This window comes from Littorina saxatilis, linkage group LG1 (genome assembly GCF_037325665.1).
Source record: "Littorina saxatilis isolate snail1 linkage group LG1, US_GU_Lsax_2.0, whole genome shotgun sequence".
Lineage (NCBI taxonomy): Eukaryota > Metazoa > Mollusca > Gastropoda > Littorinimorpha > Littorinidae > Littorina > Littorina saxatilis.
The window spans coordinates 35,747,597-35,764,669 of record NC_090245.1 but is presented as its reverse complement, the minus strand read 5'-3'; the positions used below and the strand labels follow the sequence as shown (position 1 = coordinate 35,764,669).

At 41.1% G+C, this 17,073-nt stretch overlaps 1 protein-coding gene across 1 annotated transcript; it reads right to left on the bottom strand.

Moving 5' to 3' along the window:
• Positions 1-2,951: 2,951 nt before the first annotated feature.
• LOC138968321 (NADH dehydrogenase [ubiquinone] flavoprotein 2, mitochondrial-like) lies at positions 2,952-10,585 on the bottom strand. The gene is made up of 9 exons (XM_070340878.1): positions 10,434-10,585; positions 9,230-9,289; positions 8,601-8,663; positions 8,090-8,177; positions 6,870-6,969; positions 6,453-6,556; positions 5,122-5,231; positions 4,556-4,632; positions 2,952-3,124 (listed from the first exon to the last, which is right to left on the bottom strand). The coding sequence occupies exons 1-9, from the start codon at positions 10,473-10,475 to the stop codon at positions 3,022-3,024; spliced, it is 747 nt and encodes a 248-aa protein (XP_070196979.1). The 5' UTR covers positions 10,476-10,585; the 3' UTR covers positions 2,952-3,021.
• Positions 10,586-17,073: the final 6,488 nt, after the last annotated feature.

Here is a 17,073-nt window from a genome sequence, read left to right as displayed (position 1 = left end):
TATATATGTTTGTCCTTAAAATAAATATGATAGCTGCTCTAGCTATAATTTTACTTGCTCAGCATCTTGAATCCTCAAATTATGAACACTCTTACGTCTGTACAATTTCACAGAAAAAAAAATCAGCAGAGTGATTTGTCGATTTGTGACATATATGCAGTCTGTCCATGTCCTGTACGTGTTCCTATGCACCCCCCTATATATATATCTATATACTAGTTTACTATAACGCCGCTGTAATTCACAAACCTCGTATCTCAATTTTTGCTGTTTTGAGAAAATCGAAAAAAATTATTTTGAACAAGAAGGGCAAAGCCCATACGACTCACATGCTTTACACATTTTTCCTACCAAAATACATGTGACCTTGACCCAAGGTCAAGGTCATCCAAGGTCATGCAACACAAAGCTGGTAATTCAAGACATAGGAAGTACAATGGTGCTTATTGGCTCTTTCTACCATGAGATATGGTCACTTTTAGTGGTTCACTACCTTATTTTGGTCACATTTCATAAGGGTCAAAGTGACCTTGACCTTGATCATATGTGACCAAATGTGTCTCATGATGAAAGCATAACATGTGCCCCACATAATTTTTAAGTTTGAAACAGTTATCTTCCATAGTTCAGGGTCAAGGTCACTTCAAAATATGTATACAATCCAACTTTGAAGAGCTCCTGTGACCTTGACCTTGAAGCAAGGTAAACCAAACTGGTATCAAAAGATGGGGCTTACTTTGCCCTATATATCATATATAGGTGAGGTATTGAATCTCAAAAACTTCAGAGAAAATGGGAAAAATGTGAAAAATAGCTGTTTTTTAGGCAACATTTATGGCCCCTGCGACCTTGACCTTGAAGCAAGGTCAAGGTGCTATGTATGTTTTTTGGGGCCTTGTCATCATACACCATCTTGCCAAATTTGGTACTGATAGACTGAATAGTGTCCAAGAAATATCCAACGTTAAAGTTTTTCGGACGGACGGACGGACGTCCGGACGGACGTCCGGACGTCCGGACGGACGGACGGACGACTCGGGTGAGTACATAGACTCACTTTTGCTACGCATGTGAGTCAAAAACCACGTGCCTCTTCAAATATAACTTCAATTCATGTTTTAATAGTTTCTTTACAACATTGCAATACCATTCTTAATGTGTGTTAGTCAGTTATTAATGATATTCCATTCAATTGAACAAATATTGAGATACAGGAGCATTTTATCCAAAGGAGTCATCCAGAAGTGGTATGTACGAGGGTTTGTTTTATGCAAGCTAAAAATACAACAGCAGGAACCCCATATTTTTAATATTAATTTATTATGATATAGTTTTGGTCAAAGTGTGGAACGAAAACCTTGTAAGTTTAACTTGATCGGGGTTTTTTGCTGCTCACTTCAAAGAAATGAATATACGAGTTTTCTTCTCAAGAACTTTCCATCACTTTAGAAAACAGTTGGAGCTACAATCACACAGGCAACATAATATGGGACCTAATACTATTGTTTTTGTTTGAAAACCTCAAAAATTGAGATACAAGTTTTTTTAATTACAGCGACAATATGTATACAGGTTTCAATTCACTCAATCTGTTTTACAAAATGTATACAGGTTTCAATTCACTCAATCTGTTTGTTAGTTTGTCGTGCTGTCCGCACCTAGATCTCTGGTGTGTATGATCGAGTGGATTGCACTGAAATTTGGTGTGTACCTTGGAATATGGTACGATGGTGGTACATGTAGCAAAACATTAGTTCCTATAACTGCATGTAGCCACCACATGGTCCATTCCTTAACGTGGTGTGGTGGTTTGCGTGTCTCGGTGACCCTAAGAGCTATGCCAGCGGGAGTGTAAACTCCTGGAAGGGCTTCCCAAGCTGGACAGGTCGAAAGGTAGAGGCCAGACTAATATGGACCAACCTTGTGCTCACAGGGCAGGTCCTTGGGCCATGAGCTAAGGGTGAGGTAACCCTGACAGAAACCTCGAGTGCTGAAGACGTATGTGTTGGGCCGCACGGCGCACTCCAATAAACCACAACACTACGCATCAACTGCCATTATGACACATAACTGCATGTAGCGAAAAAGATGTACATATGACATGGTCTACTATGTCTAATTTGTGCTTATACGTAGGATACTTGTTAAAAATGAATTATTTGTATGCGATAACTTAATATTCTGTGTTTACAGATAATTTACACATCATCCACTTTAGGATGGTACGTTTATGTCAGATGAACCCAATTTCTGGAGAAACCCCAACCCTAAAAGCACCCACCATCGACACACAAGTTATATGGTTTGTTGAGTGTGTGACATAGTGCATTTTGCTTTGACAGACAGTAAGTCTGCCTTTCTGTGTTACACACACACACACACTGCCATTTATTGATACAACAAGAATGAAACAAAACACGGATCATTTTAGAGTCTGACCATCACTTTATTAACAATCCTACATATTTACAACAGCTATGGTCAAAAGCCAAAACCATAAGATTCACAAATTCAGTCACTCTCTCGATCATCATCAAGACTTTCATTCATTGGGTATTTTTTTGTGTATCTCCCTAAGGTTTCTGGACATGCAAGCTCACAAATGCACCTGTGCTACTGTTATAAATTGTGTATGAAATGCAACATGCATGAGGCAAGTCTCATATGCATGACAACAGAATCTGTTGAAAACATATTTGAACAGTTGTTTCTCCTTCTGTGCTACACACACTGAGATTCCCACAAAAATTATGGAAATCAGAGCAAAGCATATTTTGAAACGCTGTAAATAATAAAGAGCCGTTTGGATGACTTCTGCAGGAATCTTTTTTCATGCATATGGGTCCAAAAGCCACTTTTCAAAATCAGTCATTTCTACTGATTCATGCAAGATCGCATTCACTCCAACACTGCTATTTTTTCTCATCACACTGACAAGTTTTCAACCCCCAAATGGTAAATATTTTACTCAGGCTTTAAGCGTTTATTCCTAAAAAGCTATAATTTACATCCCTGAAATCTTTATAAATCTGCCCTGCAAGCGAAGCCCGGTCCAGTTGGTGGAGTGTTGAGTGAGGTCAATCCACCCTTGGGTTCACATGCAAATCTGTGGTCCTGGCCGCTCCTGCACAAAACAAGAGATACATACAACTGTATGTGTATATACAGCCTGACTGGACACAGCTAAAAGACAGTGAAATATGATGGCAAACTTCTGAAGACATAAAAAATGGTATAGGATGTAATGATTTTATGCTTGTAATCTGGTATTACATAGAACAAGTTGCGTAAGGCGAAATTACTACATTTAGTCAAGCTGTGGAACTCACAGAATGAAACTGAACGTAGTCCGCCGCTAGTGCAAAAGGCAGTGAAAGTGACGAGCCTGTTTGGCGCGGCAGCGGTTGCGCTGTGCTTCATAGCACGCTTTACTGTACCTCTCTTCGTTTTAACTTTCTGAGCGTGTTTTTAATCCAAACATATCATATCTATATGTTTTTGGAATCAGGAACCGACAAGGAATAATATGAAATAGTTTTTGAAACGATTTTGGAAATTTAATTTTGATCATAATTGTTATTTTTTTTTAATTTTCAGAGCTTGTTTTTAATCCAAATTAACATGTTTATATGTTTTTGGAATCAGAAAATGATGAAGAATAAGATGAACGTAAATTTGGATCGTTTTATAATTATTTTTTTTAATTTTTTTTTTACAATTTTCAGATTTTTAATGACCAAAGTCATTTATTAATTTTTAAGCCACCAAACTGAAATGCAATACCGAAGTCCGGCCTTCGTCGAAGATTGCTTGGCCAAAATTTCAATCAATTTGATTGAAAAATGAGGGTGTGACAGTGCCGCCTCAACTTTTACAAAAAGCCGGATATGACGTCATCAAAGACATTTATCGCAAAAAAGAAAAAAACGTCCGGGGATATCATTCCCAGGAACTCTCATGTCAAATTTCATAAAGATCGGTCCAGTAGTTTAGTCTGAATCGCTCTACACACACACACATACACGCACACACACACATACACCACGACCCTCGTCTCGATTCCCCCTCTATGTTAAAACATTTAGTCAAAACTTGACTAAATATAAAAAGTAGAAATGAAGAAGAATAGCTCCAACTTTAAAGTTATTTAGTGACAGCAATCACTATTACTGAGCATAATAGCACCACTGTCAAATGCGAGCAGAAGCAGGGGGACTGCAGATCTACCAGTACCACTGATCCAAAAAGCTAGTCGTATATTTATTTCTTAAACAGCACATAAAAAAAAGTAATAGGCCACTAGATTGCCTGTTTGAATGTGTCAATGGCTGATGGAAAACACCTGGCCTCAACTCTAATTACAATAGAAATTCTGAATAATACATTGTTGAAGCATAAAAAGGTGCTGAATTCCTTGAATGTAAAACGGTAATAATTAATTCTTCTTGTTCTTCGTCCCAATCAGGAACTGGGACATTTTGGATGTTTCAAGTTCAGCGTTACTTAAATAACTGAATTAATTAATAATTAACTTGGAAAAATTGGGACCACTTACTGCGGTCCAGGTTTGGGCTTCTTGCCAGCCTTGATGTCATTCAGGATCTTGTGCATGTCGTTTACTGTCAAATCCTCCTGTAACAAAATGTTCAGAGAAGAAAAAAGGTCATACTCAAGTTTGCGCAAACATAATTCTCATATATTTTGTTTGACCAAACATGTGCTTTCAAAATGAACATGGCAATAAACTGAATAAGCAAACAAGAATAATGCAAAAGGTGACTTCTAATACGATCAATATAACTAACACAGAGCTGTGGTGAAATATCCAAACGTGCTTTTCAAACACAAAGACTTGCATGTATTCATAGATCACTTAGAATGAAGTAGGCTACTACAGTTTACAAATAGCCTTGCCCCGTACCACAGAGAGTCTAAAAAGAATTATATTTATAACACATATATTAACTTCAGTTATTACAAACAAAACAGCATTGCCGAATTATGATATATATATTGACACTAACAATAAAACAAACCACACACACACAGCTATTTTTCCCAAACTCAAGTGTTATCGACAACAACTAAAACTCAACATCCCCCCTGAAAAGTTCAACTTACGAAATAGTCATCATTGATCTGGACCATGGGGGCGTTGACACAGGCTCCCAAACATTCAACCTCAAGCAGAGTGAACTGCCCATCTCCTGTTGTCTGGCCACATCCAATACCTGGAACATAAAATTTGATCGTGTAATTAGACAAAAGTGAATGACGTCAAAGTCCACAGACTAAAATGCATCCCTCCACAGCATATCCGCTTTCCTGAAGAACGCGATAGACTACATGTTTCCGGCTTTGGTTACTAATGCACCATACGTCACTGCTCCATAAAATCTAAAAAAGGATCCATTAGAATTCCCTTTGGCAAGTAAAAGGCCGCATCAAGCTCATGTACCAATGTGCAATACTCAGGCATGGGAATTGAAAATTGTAAAAAAGGCTGAAAATTCAAGACGCGAAGCGTCAAGTCGACGGCGCGAAGCACCTAGCCTTACTAGGGAGGTCCGGGGGCATGCCCCCCCGGAAAAAAAATTCTCCAAAGAACCCAGATGGTGCAATCTGGTGTCATCTGAGCTCCAAGTTTGCCATTAAATTCTGTTTTTAGAATCAGAGTTTTTAGTACCAATTTTTGCTTTTTTGAAGAAAAAAAATATATACATGTATTATATGGTTTAAATTTGTTAAAAAAAATTGATCTGTTGAGACAAACAGGAAAATGTAACTTGTAACACAATCTGTGCAATCTGGTTTACTTTCAAACATAAAAGTTCAAGTAATTGAGGTGGGGCGGTAGCAGTGCGTGAACAAAGTACGGAAAGTTTTCGCGGACTTTTGCGCAAAGGCAAAAGTAACCGGTGCTTTTTATGTGTGCCCCTTTATTTTTTCGGAGGACACTTTTGCTTTTTGAGCGGAACACAAAAAAAATGTTGCCGGAAATCCGCCGTTCGGCGGACAATTCCCATGCCTGAATACTATGCAGAGTTTATGTTGGATTACAATTTACATCATTCGGAATGATCAAAGCAAAAGCAATCACTAAGCCCAGCAACCAACATAAACAATCACTCACACACACACTTTGGTAACATGATAAAGTGGCAAATCCCAAGATCAGATGGCATCTGTTTGCACCAATCATTCAGCTTTTCTAGGCACAAAAACACATCATGGGGGCAATGGAGGGAGGGGCAAACCTCTGGACCCCTCCTACCCTGCTTAGCTCTTCAGGCCGCTGACTACGGTCCAACAAAATTTGGTTGAGGAGGTCAAAATTACCAATCGTCTTTGTTGCATATTATCTAGATAATCGTTCTATTCCCTAATCATTCACATCACACACAAAATGACGCCAACAGCAAGAGAGGTAATCTATGATACTGAAAACATACCTAGGTTTTCCTTGATGGCATCTAAAATGACATCAGAACCCACACCTCCCAGCATACAGGGTGTTGTGGTGCAGATCTGCACGAAGTATTTGCCCACAGGCTCCCTGAAACAGACATGGATACACTGCAATGTCATCATTATATATATCAACATTTCTTATTTACTGTGCCGCTGTAAGCAAACAAATAACCACAATGAATGCATGCACAGGCATAGGTCATGGTGCCAGTGGTTAACATACCAACATGTAGATGGGGCCAATCAACCAGACACATTCCGAACAAAAATGCACTGCTTTTCAAGTATTCGTTATCATGCAATATCAGAAGTTTCTCAGCCATAATACACCCCACTTCCTCCGCCCATCTCACAATTCATTCATTTAAATTTATGCGTGTGCTACTAGTACTACAAACCTGTTGAACATTGTGTAGAAAGTGGCCACCTCGTACACTCGCATGCGAGGCATCTTCAGCAGATCAGCCACAGCATGCATAGCGGAGATGGGTAGCCAGCCTGAAACAGCAAACAATCTTGCCTGAAGACTACGTGTGCATACATGTACCAACACTGCATCTTTTGCTACAGAACGGGAAGTTGTCAGTTTTCAGATCTTGAAAGACAAATAACTATTTACTAAAAACTCAATTTGAAAAGAGCTAGGTGAACAGTGGTAAATCTATTGTTTAATCGTTATAATTTCATATTTTTGTGCAATATCGTATTCTTATTGTGAGGCAGGCCTAAAGATAAATCAAAAATTTTTAAAAATAAATGTTCATTTGATTAATATACTTACCCGAATCACATAAAACATTGACGCAGTCTGAGATGCTAAGGTCTGAAAAGGCTACCAGTCTTAAACAATTTTAAAGGGAAGCAACCCCACCACAAAAAGTGTAAATGGAGCCTTGGTAATGACCACAGACCCGGGGAGTTACCTCCCATTGGTGTGTACTACGTCACTACCGCTCCTCAACACGTGGTCAAGATCATACGGCTTTAAAGAAACTAAAAAACCATAAGCGGGGTTGGTAGGAGGGCATAAACTATGTGATTCGGGTAAGTATATTAATCAAATGAAAATGTATTTTTAAAATTTTCGATTAAATTACATATTCTTATTCCGAATCACATAAAGCAGATAGCTTCAACAAGGCGGTGGGAAAGAAAAATCTAACTCACTCTAAAAATCCTTGCCAGAAACTGGCCCGCTGCCAACAAGTCAGGAAGAAAAATCTACCTCACTCTAAAACCCTTGCCAGGAACTGGCCCGCTGCCAACAAGTCAGGAAGGGACCCGAGAACTGTCCTGATCGACAGCCGCGATGTCTCTCAGGCAAAACTTGCTAAAGACAACTTCAGAGAGCCAGTAAGCTGTGCCCAGCACTTCGTCCAATCTCCCGGACCTAAAACGGCCCAGGTAGAGACTCAAGCCCATTTAAAGAACCCGAGCAGAGTCGAGGGGAAAGACAAGCTGCCCCCCCCCCCCCCCCCCCTTTCTATTGGAAGGAAATGCCAATGCCCTGGAACGATCCGTGCATAACGTTGTCCACTCAGTGCTGAAACAGGGACAGAGAGAAATAAAGACATACAGGAAAGGGAACTAAACATCAACATCAAACCAAAAGGCCTACCATGCTGCCTCTGAGCCAGATCTAGAATTGGGATGACAGCTGCTGCCTCATGCCCTTCTGGGTAGTTCTTGATGATCACATCGCATGTCTGAAATAAAAAATGTCATCCATTTTTGTAGTCTGTGTCACTACCAGTGCTGTACCATTCATGGCTATAAATGCGTACCGATACCAAAAGAAAAAAGATAATCCCTTGTACAAAGAGCAGAACAGAGCAGAAAATACAGGGACATGCATTAAATGTTCTCTCTCTCAATCCTTCTTCTGTGTATGTGGACATGTGAAAATTGTCCAATCTCCCTCTGCTCCCCCCCCCCCCCCCCCCATTTGTTTTACCCTAAGAAGTGAGATTGTCCCATGACCCCACCACCTCAACCACCTATCCCCCTATTTTGAATCCCACGAGGTATTTCTATAATTTATCCTCCTGTGAGAACTTTTGTAGGTCACATTGCTCAAGTGTCACATGCCATATATTGTGCATTATTTTCCCCTTTGAATAAATACGCACCTTCAGGTTCTGAGGAGTAAACTTAAAAGGTGTATCTGGGTTGTTTTCTGGAGAGTCCCTGTGCTGAAAAAAAATTCAGATTTGATGAAAAACCACAGAACAATTAATGTTTCCTGAGTTCCTATCAGTATCACAAACACAGTCTATATAAATTCGCTAAAAGTTCCTTTAACAAATGACACTTTCACAGTTAAGTTATAGTGAGAAATTATTAAACACCCCAATATATATCATCTTAATTGTCTCATTAAAGGTAAAACATTTGACAAATCAATAATCAAGGTCTTTTGTTTTATTGGCCGTGAGTCTTGAGTGTCACTGTAAGGTGGGTCTGACTGGTAAACTCACATGCCTTTGGCTGTTGAGAAAAAGAGATAATCAACAAGACGTCTGCTAACAAAAAAAGACAATTAACATGTTTGGACGGGATCAGCTCGTTACTCCCCCGGTGCGGCTCGTTACTCGCCCTTAGGGTTAGGGTTAGGGTTAGTAACAAGCCAGGGGAGTAACGAGCCGGGGGAGTAACAATACGGGGGAGTAACGAGATGCTCCCGTTTGGACAGTATATCTTGCACTGGTTGCGTGCCATTGTTTTCCCTTTCACTAGCTTTCAGAGTTTAAATTCTCACCACAAAGAGTTTGTCACTGCAGGCTGGGGTTGTCCGATGCAAACTGCGAACCTGCTGCCTCTGAAAACAGATGGAAGCAAATTATTAACTTGGTTTGGACGGATGATTGTGAACCTTCCAATACACAAGTTTTCAGGATTCAAAAAATATTCGCAGTGGCTACACTTACGCCGTCCGTAACTTTTCCCTTCTTTGCTTTGCTTACGCCACAAAGCATTTCCCCGCCAGGGCCGCGCTCTACTTCCGGTTTGATCCGGTTTGGGCGGCCATTTTAAAGCGTGGGTCGAGTGAGGACAGACGTGTTCAACAGTTCATTAGTAGTGGTTGTGCGAGTAGGAAGTACGTTCGAGTCCGGCTTCGACAGGTTGCAAAAAGTTATCTCGGACTTTGAAACGAACGCGTTCGTCCAGCTCTACGTTCGGTCGTCGCGAACCCTGCAGACGCTCTCCCACCTCCCTCTCTCTTTCTCTCTTCCTTTATGGTGATCCATCCATCTCTCTCTCTCCCACCCCACCCCCCCCCCCCCCCCCTCCTCCACCCAAGTGTTCAAAGGATGCACAATTGCACAAATCGTTATACAAATGATAACGTGCAGGTGAGTGGCCTACCCTTCAAAATGGTCACGGGTTACAGTAGGCCTGCAGGCTACGACAGTAAAATGGCGTCATGCCGTAACTGCCGCATGTCCCTGTAGTGATACGTGGGATCACGCCGCGCCGTAATCAAAGTATGGCCGACTGACTCTACGACGTGGAAAAGGTGTAACCGAAGCCTGCAGTGAGCGGGTTACGATAGTAAAATGACGTCATGCCGTAACTATAGAATTTCTGAGTCGACTTACGACTTGAAAAAGGCGTAACAGTAGCCTCTGCCAAAAATATTACAGCCAAAGTATGGGGTGGGGGATGTCACTGTCAGTGTGGAGTTTATACGATATAATTATCGACAAGGCCGAATGGGAAAGCTGGCTTCAGGCAAAACCTTGTTTTGTTACAACTGCACCAATAGTACACACACACGCACGCGCACACACACACACAAACACACAGTGACACGCGCACACACACAGTGACACACACACAACCACACAGTGACACACACAGTAAAAGTCAACATTTTGCAAGCGTTTGGAAGCGTTCAAGTTTGCGTGTCTGATTTTCGACAAGAAACACACAAATGCATATATTTGCCTCAGGATACTTACCGCAACTGTTAAAAGACTCCTGCCTACGGACGAAAACATCATGAAAGTCCTTGCTAAACAGCGTTTTTGTGGCGATCCAGACGACCTTTACATAACATCCGGGCACTGCTAAACATTGGTACCGCGGCGAATGGCTTCCGAGTAGCTTCCCTTGGTTGGTAAATGTTGATCTGTGCTGATTTGTGATACCTCGAATTATTCATAATGGCAAATAGTTACTCATTTTTGGCAGTTTACCATGAATTAATGTTGGAAGACATCTGTAAAAAAAAATGTTAAAAAAAATCAATTTAAAATGTTATGTATCTTATTACCGCAGAAAAGTAATTAAACACAGGCGCATGAAAAAGGATTTCATCAAAAGCACAATCCTTCCTGTGTAAACGAATCTACTATTTCAGTCTGGGCCCTGTTATTACACGGTATAAGATCACCCCTCTACTTGGACACACGAAAAACAATATCATTCTGAAAGCGTTTTGTACAGAGTGGTGTTTTATTGGTATAAATCGCTGAGTTGCATTTGTTTTTTTTTTTGTTTTTTTGCTTAACGCCCAGCCGACCACGAAGGGTCATATCAGGGCGGTGCTGCTTTGACATATAGGCTAACGTGCGCCACACACAAGACAGAAGTCGCAGCACAGGCTTCATGTCTCACCCAGTCACATTATTCTGACACCGGACCAACCTAGCACTTACCCCATAATGCCAGACGCCAGGCGGAGCAGCCACTAGATTACCAATTTTAAAATCTTCGGTATGACCCGGCCGGGGTTCGAACCCACGACCTCCCGATCACGGGGCGGACGCCTTACCACTAGGCCAACCGTGCCGGTACCGTGAGTTGCAATACGTGACCGAAATCAACATGCTCAGTGACTGCTTAATTGTGTGCAGAGTGCATGGGAACATTTTTTGATGAATACATTTCTTTAAAGCCACTATATTGGCTTCAGGAAATGGATTCACTGATACACATGCACTGAAAATCACAGTTAGTTGCTTTCAAAAGATTATTTCAACTTTTAAAAACAAATATGAGGATTGTTAGTATGTGTCCAAGTGGAGGGATAATCTTATCCCATATTAAAGCCATGGGCAGGTTTGAGATAGTGACTGAGCAGAACCGTGACACTATATGTTGGGTGTTTTGTTCTTCTCACGAGAAGGGTGGCACACACTCACACACACACACACACCACACACACACCGGCACACACACACACACACATACACACACTCACATATACACACACACTCACACACACACACACACACACACTGGGAACACACACACACTGGGCACACACACACACACACTGGGAACACACACACACACACACACACACACACACACGCAACCACTCCATGCGGCTACTCATCACGAAAATCACCAGCTGCTCATAGTTTCACCGAGTCTTCAAATATCCCATTTTATTCCCCCCTCTGCTTCTTTACCTCTGTAAACTTGTAGAGCTAGTTATTTTTCGATAATGACCCAGCAACCAAACAAATAACGAGCCAGCAACAGCCTGAATCCTCGATAGTGCAATGGGTTGAGAAGCTGTTCTGTTTCGGTACTACTTTTGCGACTGAAAAGTTCCGAACGCTCTATACGTACGAAGTATACATCTCTGAAGCAAACAATACAAACATACCGCATTTAAATTAACAACTACAGGCCTGAACACATGAATCTCCATATAAAATCCATGAGTTCGGTTGTTTTCTGAATCTAGATCTGCTGTGCAAAAACCGTTCATCACAAGCAAATTCCCAAGGCAGGTAACTCATACTCTGGCGACAAGAGTAGTTCCCCTTCTTTTAACGCAGTTTCTTCGACAACACTGACTGCAATCCGACGGTCAGTTTTCAACAATATTTCATTTTATAAACAGATCACACGCAACCAAATGCACACATCTCATCAATTTAAACAACATAAAGCGGTTTCATACACTATTTTCCCCAGAAAACTGAACTTCATACAGTAATTAACGTTGGAACACGGGTGCAAAAGTTCGTCTGCTAGTCCCATTTGACGAAAGAACATTTACTAAGCGATACTAAAACATAAACAGAACACACAATATCTGCCTTTACCGCCACAGCAGAATAACAGCATATCTGTGTACTTGATTTTAGTCCAAAACAGGGAAACTGAAAAGAAGTGTTAACAGAATGGAATGATTTGCACGGAACTATACAACCGCGCATTAATCGATCGCCTGCGCAGGTTGACTGGTTGAGTGATTCGGATTCGATCAAACTTTCGCACAAAAACTCCTGTTTTTTTGGAATAACTGAAGAAAGGAGGAATAAAGAGGTTACACACCTCGTCTCAGTGATTATTAAAAATAATGGTCTCAGTTCGCGGTCATGAAAAAGCTCGCTGAAGCTCGCATTTTTCATGATCCGCTAACTTCGACCATTATTTTTAATAATCCCTGAGACTCGGCATGTAACCTCTACTTATTCACATAAAACAACAGCTGACAAAACAGCACAATTATTGCAACAGTTGCTGAATGGCATATTAATTTCGATGCACATATCATCCTACAGATGAGGAAATAAATACAGATGCGCAAAAAACACAACGTCAAATAATTATCGTTTTTCACATGACTCAGTCAGTCTCTCTACCCGAAACCCTCTCCAATCCGCAACATCCCCCAACCCCCCCCCCCACACACACACACACACACACACACACCCGTCCCAAGATATGAAACTTTAAGTTTGTCCTGTTTATATTGTTCTTAGATATCAATTTTGGGCAGAAGTCCGCGATGAAGCTTACAAACAGCAGCAGAGTGTGGAGGTTTCTCGTTGACTCGGTCGATTGTCAGGCTTAATGTCCGTCAGAAGTTATTAACGGACTCAATTAAGTAATCCTCAGTTATAACCCTCCCAACCTCCGCTTTTTGCGCTGACTTGTAACCCCCAAATCAAGAATTAGTGTTTTAAGATAAGATAAGGTAAGACAACTTAAATGTAAACACAACAAGAAATTCCTCCGAGGTAGGAAAAACACCCCCGTCCTTACCATTCTCACTGCCACCAACTGAGAAGGTTATTTCCCTTTGACCATTAATATGTCCCTCTATAAGTCCTTGTAGAATCTTAATCCACCAATAACTCCCTAACCGTGTGTTTGACTGGTCCCAATTTTTGTAAGGACCGTCTCAGGAATGTATAGAACCTGTTGACCAAGTTTGGTGACGATCGGTCCGTTCATTCTTGAGATCTATATGCGAACACAAACACACACACAACCAAACAAACAAACAAACACATCGACCGAATCCTATACACACCCCTATACCGGTGGTGTAATTAAAGATGGAAAATTTCATGCGATGTGGTACTTAGAGACAATTTTCTATCATCGCATTACCGCAAAGCATTACCAAACAGATTTATAGAAGAGGTTTCACAAATTGTACACTAGTAAAAAAAGTTTTATTGACTGATTAGTAAGATTTAGTTTAATACCAAGATAAAATAACGATACTCTGACAACAACAACAACAAAACACCAACAACTTAAAACAAACAAATACTGACTCACAATCAAACCAGAAATTTGATTACAAAAGGGACAAAAGCAGAATATATTTTATTACAAATTGCATGTGGCCTTTAAACAAACATTATATAATGTCATTATACAGACACTACAATTACAAATCATCATTGGAATCAAAGAGTGTCACCTTTGAAACAGTCAAAACTAATTTAATGTCGGACAGAATTCTTCTGCGGCATTATCACATATGTTATCACATATTTCCCTGACATTAAAATTGCAATAGCTGTAACCCCTCAATGGCATATAAACACGCACTCTATTTGAAGCTGAGAACAGAGAACAGTCATACAAGTAGAAATAACAATACTAACAGTTCACGGTTGAGAAATGACTGGTTGAGGTTTTTGACGACAAAACCTTAACTTTTCAACAATTCAAGTTGTGACCGGTAATCATAATGTTATGGCTCCTTCAGGTATAAAAATACACCTGTGATGTAAATCCCTTCTAATAATAATAGGACACCTCCAAAGACTGGACACTGACTTCATGTTGGCAAAAGTTAAACCGTCAGGAGAGGACACCTGCCTGGTAGGGACACTGTTAGAGTGTCCTCTCGGTACCAGTGTATGACACAGCGGCCATTCCGTGAGAACTGCAAATATTTCATCATTACCAAACGTTCTACACAAAGTTTCTAAATGAAGGAACAAAGCTATCAGTTGCCAGCACAGAATAGGGATTGTCATTGCCAAGCTATTGTGAAAAAAAAGAAAATAACAACAACAAAACTACCTGAATCAAAACACCAGCATCGAATTTGTATTCCCTCTTTTCTAGATTTCCCTTCCGCGTGGCTTGTATGTTTTCCTTCCTTCCTGGCATTCTCTCTTCGATGTCGATTTTCTTCTCATCCCGTCTAGAGCTTAGTCTTTCTCCCCCACCCATTTCTCTTAGTTTGTGTGCATCTGTTGTTGTCATCGCCGGTTCGGGTTTCTTCTTTTTCTTGTCTTCAATTCTCATTGTAGCGATCTTCACTGATCTTTATTCCGATCCAACTTTGCACATTCGTCATCTTCACCTACAAGCAGTTTTCCCTGCATGTAACAAAGTCGTTGAATATGCACCAAAAATGACCTAACTACAGAGATAAGATTCTAAATACACTTTTACCGAAAAATACACCCACACATTTAATGTACAACTAACATCATATTCTGCACCATCTGTGGTATTTTCAAAGGATCATGGTACAGTTGTTGTGGCCTGGTGAACTAAACACGCGTGTAGACACTTTCATCGTGCAGACACAGACATACAGACACAGACCGACACACTGAGATTCATCAGTCATGCACGCACGCACGCACGCACACACACACACACACACACACACACACACACACACAGACACACACACACACATAACCATCTGAGTATTCCTCACCCCTTTTTTCCACCTGAACCTCACAAAAACACCACTTCAGGCTTCAACACAGCCTAGTCTGAGCACAGGCGGAAGGTATCGTCCACTGGACTACTACTATCACAGAAAGACTACACAGGCGGAAGGTATCGTCCACTGGACTACTACTATCACTCCTGGCACACAGGTCAAAGCAGAGGTGTTAGTCTTGTGTTAACTTGAGTGCACGTGTACCCAGCAGGAGGGGGGTGATTCGGGTCAGAAGTGGGGTAAGCACTTTGGTCTTCAGTCTTTGGGTTCTTGCTTTCAGTGGAGAAGATGCCAACACGAAATTGCAATATGCTCTACTATTTATTGTCCTTGCCTATCGGACACGAAGAAGGGAAGCTACAATCGCCCCAGGCCGAGTCACAGAGTTGACATGATCAGTACACAGCTTCACGGTGTGTCATGTTATACATACCAGCTGATGGTTGAGTCCACAACTAGTGCGGTGGCTAATGACAGCTGCCGTGTATAACCTCATTCATTTAGAAGATTAGCAAAGCCATATAATTATAGGCTACTCTTTGTTTCCTGAGCCTTGACCATTGAGACGGTTACCTCATAGATCTGTTCATTCTTCAGTTTGTCAACAGTTAGACTCGACCACTTGGCTTATGGTGGAGACTGCTGGAAGATCTCTGGATATAATTAAAGAGGAGTAGTCTTCCTTTTTGAAAATGTGTACTCTGCCTTGCAGATTAGAAGTGTGTGCTGTCGGGGCTGGGTAAAGGGAGTGGCCGGGGAGGGGAAGGGGGGAGTGGGTAAGAGAGGGGTAAGAGAGGGGTAAGAGAGACGAAAGAGGAAACTGCCTGAAGCCATTCAATAAAGCCAGAACAAAAAAGAAATTACGACATGCAGGTTTTCAATTCATATTTTTGCAAAGTATCTGCACAAGCATGTGTGAGTATGTTGTGGCTGCTTTCATGTATCCTCAGGAATTTAAGGATTACTTTTATCTCTCTTTTTCTGACACCGTTGATTTAACGTCATTTTTACAGAACAGTTTTTTTTCCAGTTATAAGTTGTAGCAAAGACTCACTCAGTCCGTCAGTGTGTCTGAGTGTGTCTGGTGGGGGTGGGGGGGGGACCTCTCCCGTGACCGGCCACCTGCAATGTACGGACAGGTTTGCACTTGCCCTAGGGTGTCCGTTCATGAGAGGGACTGCTGTAGCAGTAAAACTAGTGTGATACATAAGTTATCAATTTATCCACCCGTCGCGATATAACCTTGAACGGTTGAAAACGACGTTAAACACCAAATAAAGAAAGAATTTATCCACTTGACTATATTCACAACAGGGACTCATCACTCTTCTTTGCATGTTTTTATGCCTACGTATTTTCAAATACTCTGCAACACATGTAACCCAAATACAACATGTGCCCGTACAATACCGCTTCTTTTATGAAAACATTGCTTTGGCCATGTTGATTTTAATCAACCAATTTTCTTGTCTAGCCTCGAGAACATATCCATGCTGTCCATCATCTCTTTCTCTCTGTCTCTGTCTCTGTATCTCTCTCTCTGTCTCTCTCTGTCTCTCTCTCTGTCTCTCTCTCTCTCTCTCTCTCTGTCTCTCTCTCTCTCTCTCTCTCCGAGGGTCTCTCTCTCTCTCTCTCTCTCTCTCTCTCTC

Bases quoted from the DNA above. Each gene is read 5' to 3' on its own strand.
- LOC138968321 (XM_070340878.1), bottom strand. From the start codon at position 10,475: ATGATGTTTTCGTCCGTAGGCAGGAGTCTTTTAACAGTTGCG. The intron at 6,970-8,089 runs GTAGGCCTTTTG...TTGCTGTTTCAG, and splicing joins TCTGGCTCAGAGGCAGCATG to GCTGGCTACCCATCTCCGCT. The intron at 3,125-4,555 runs GTAAGTGGTCCC...TGTTTTGTGCAG, and splicing joins AAGCCCAAACCTGGACCGCA to GAGCGGCCAGGACCACAGAT.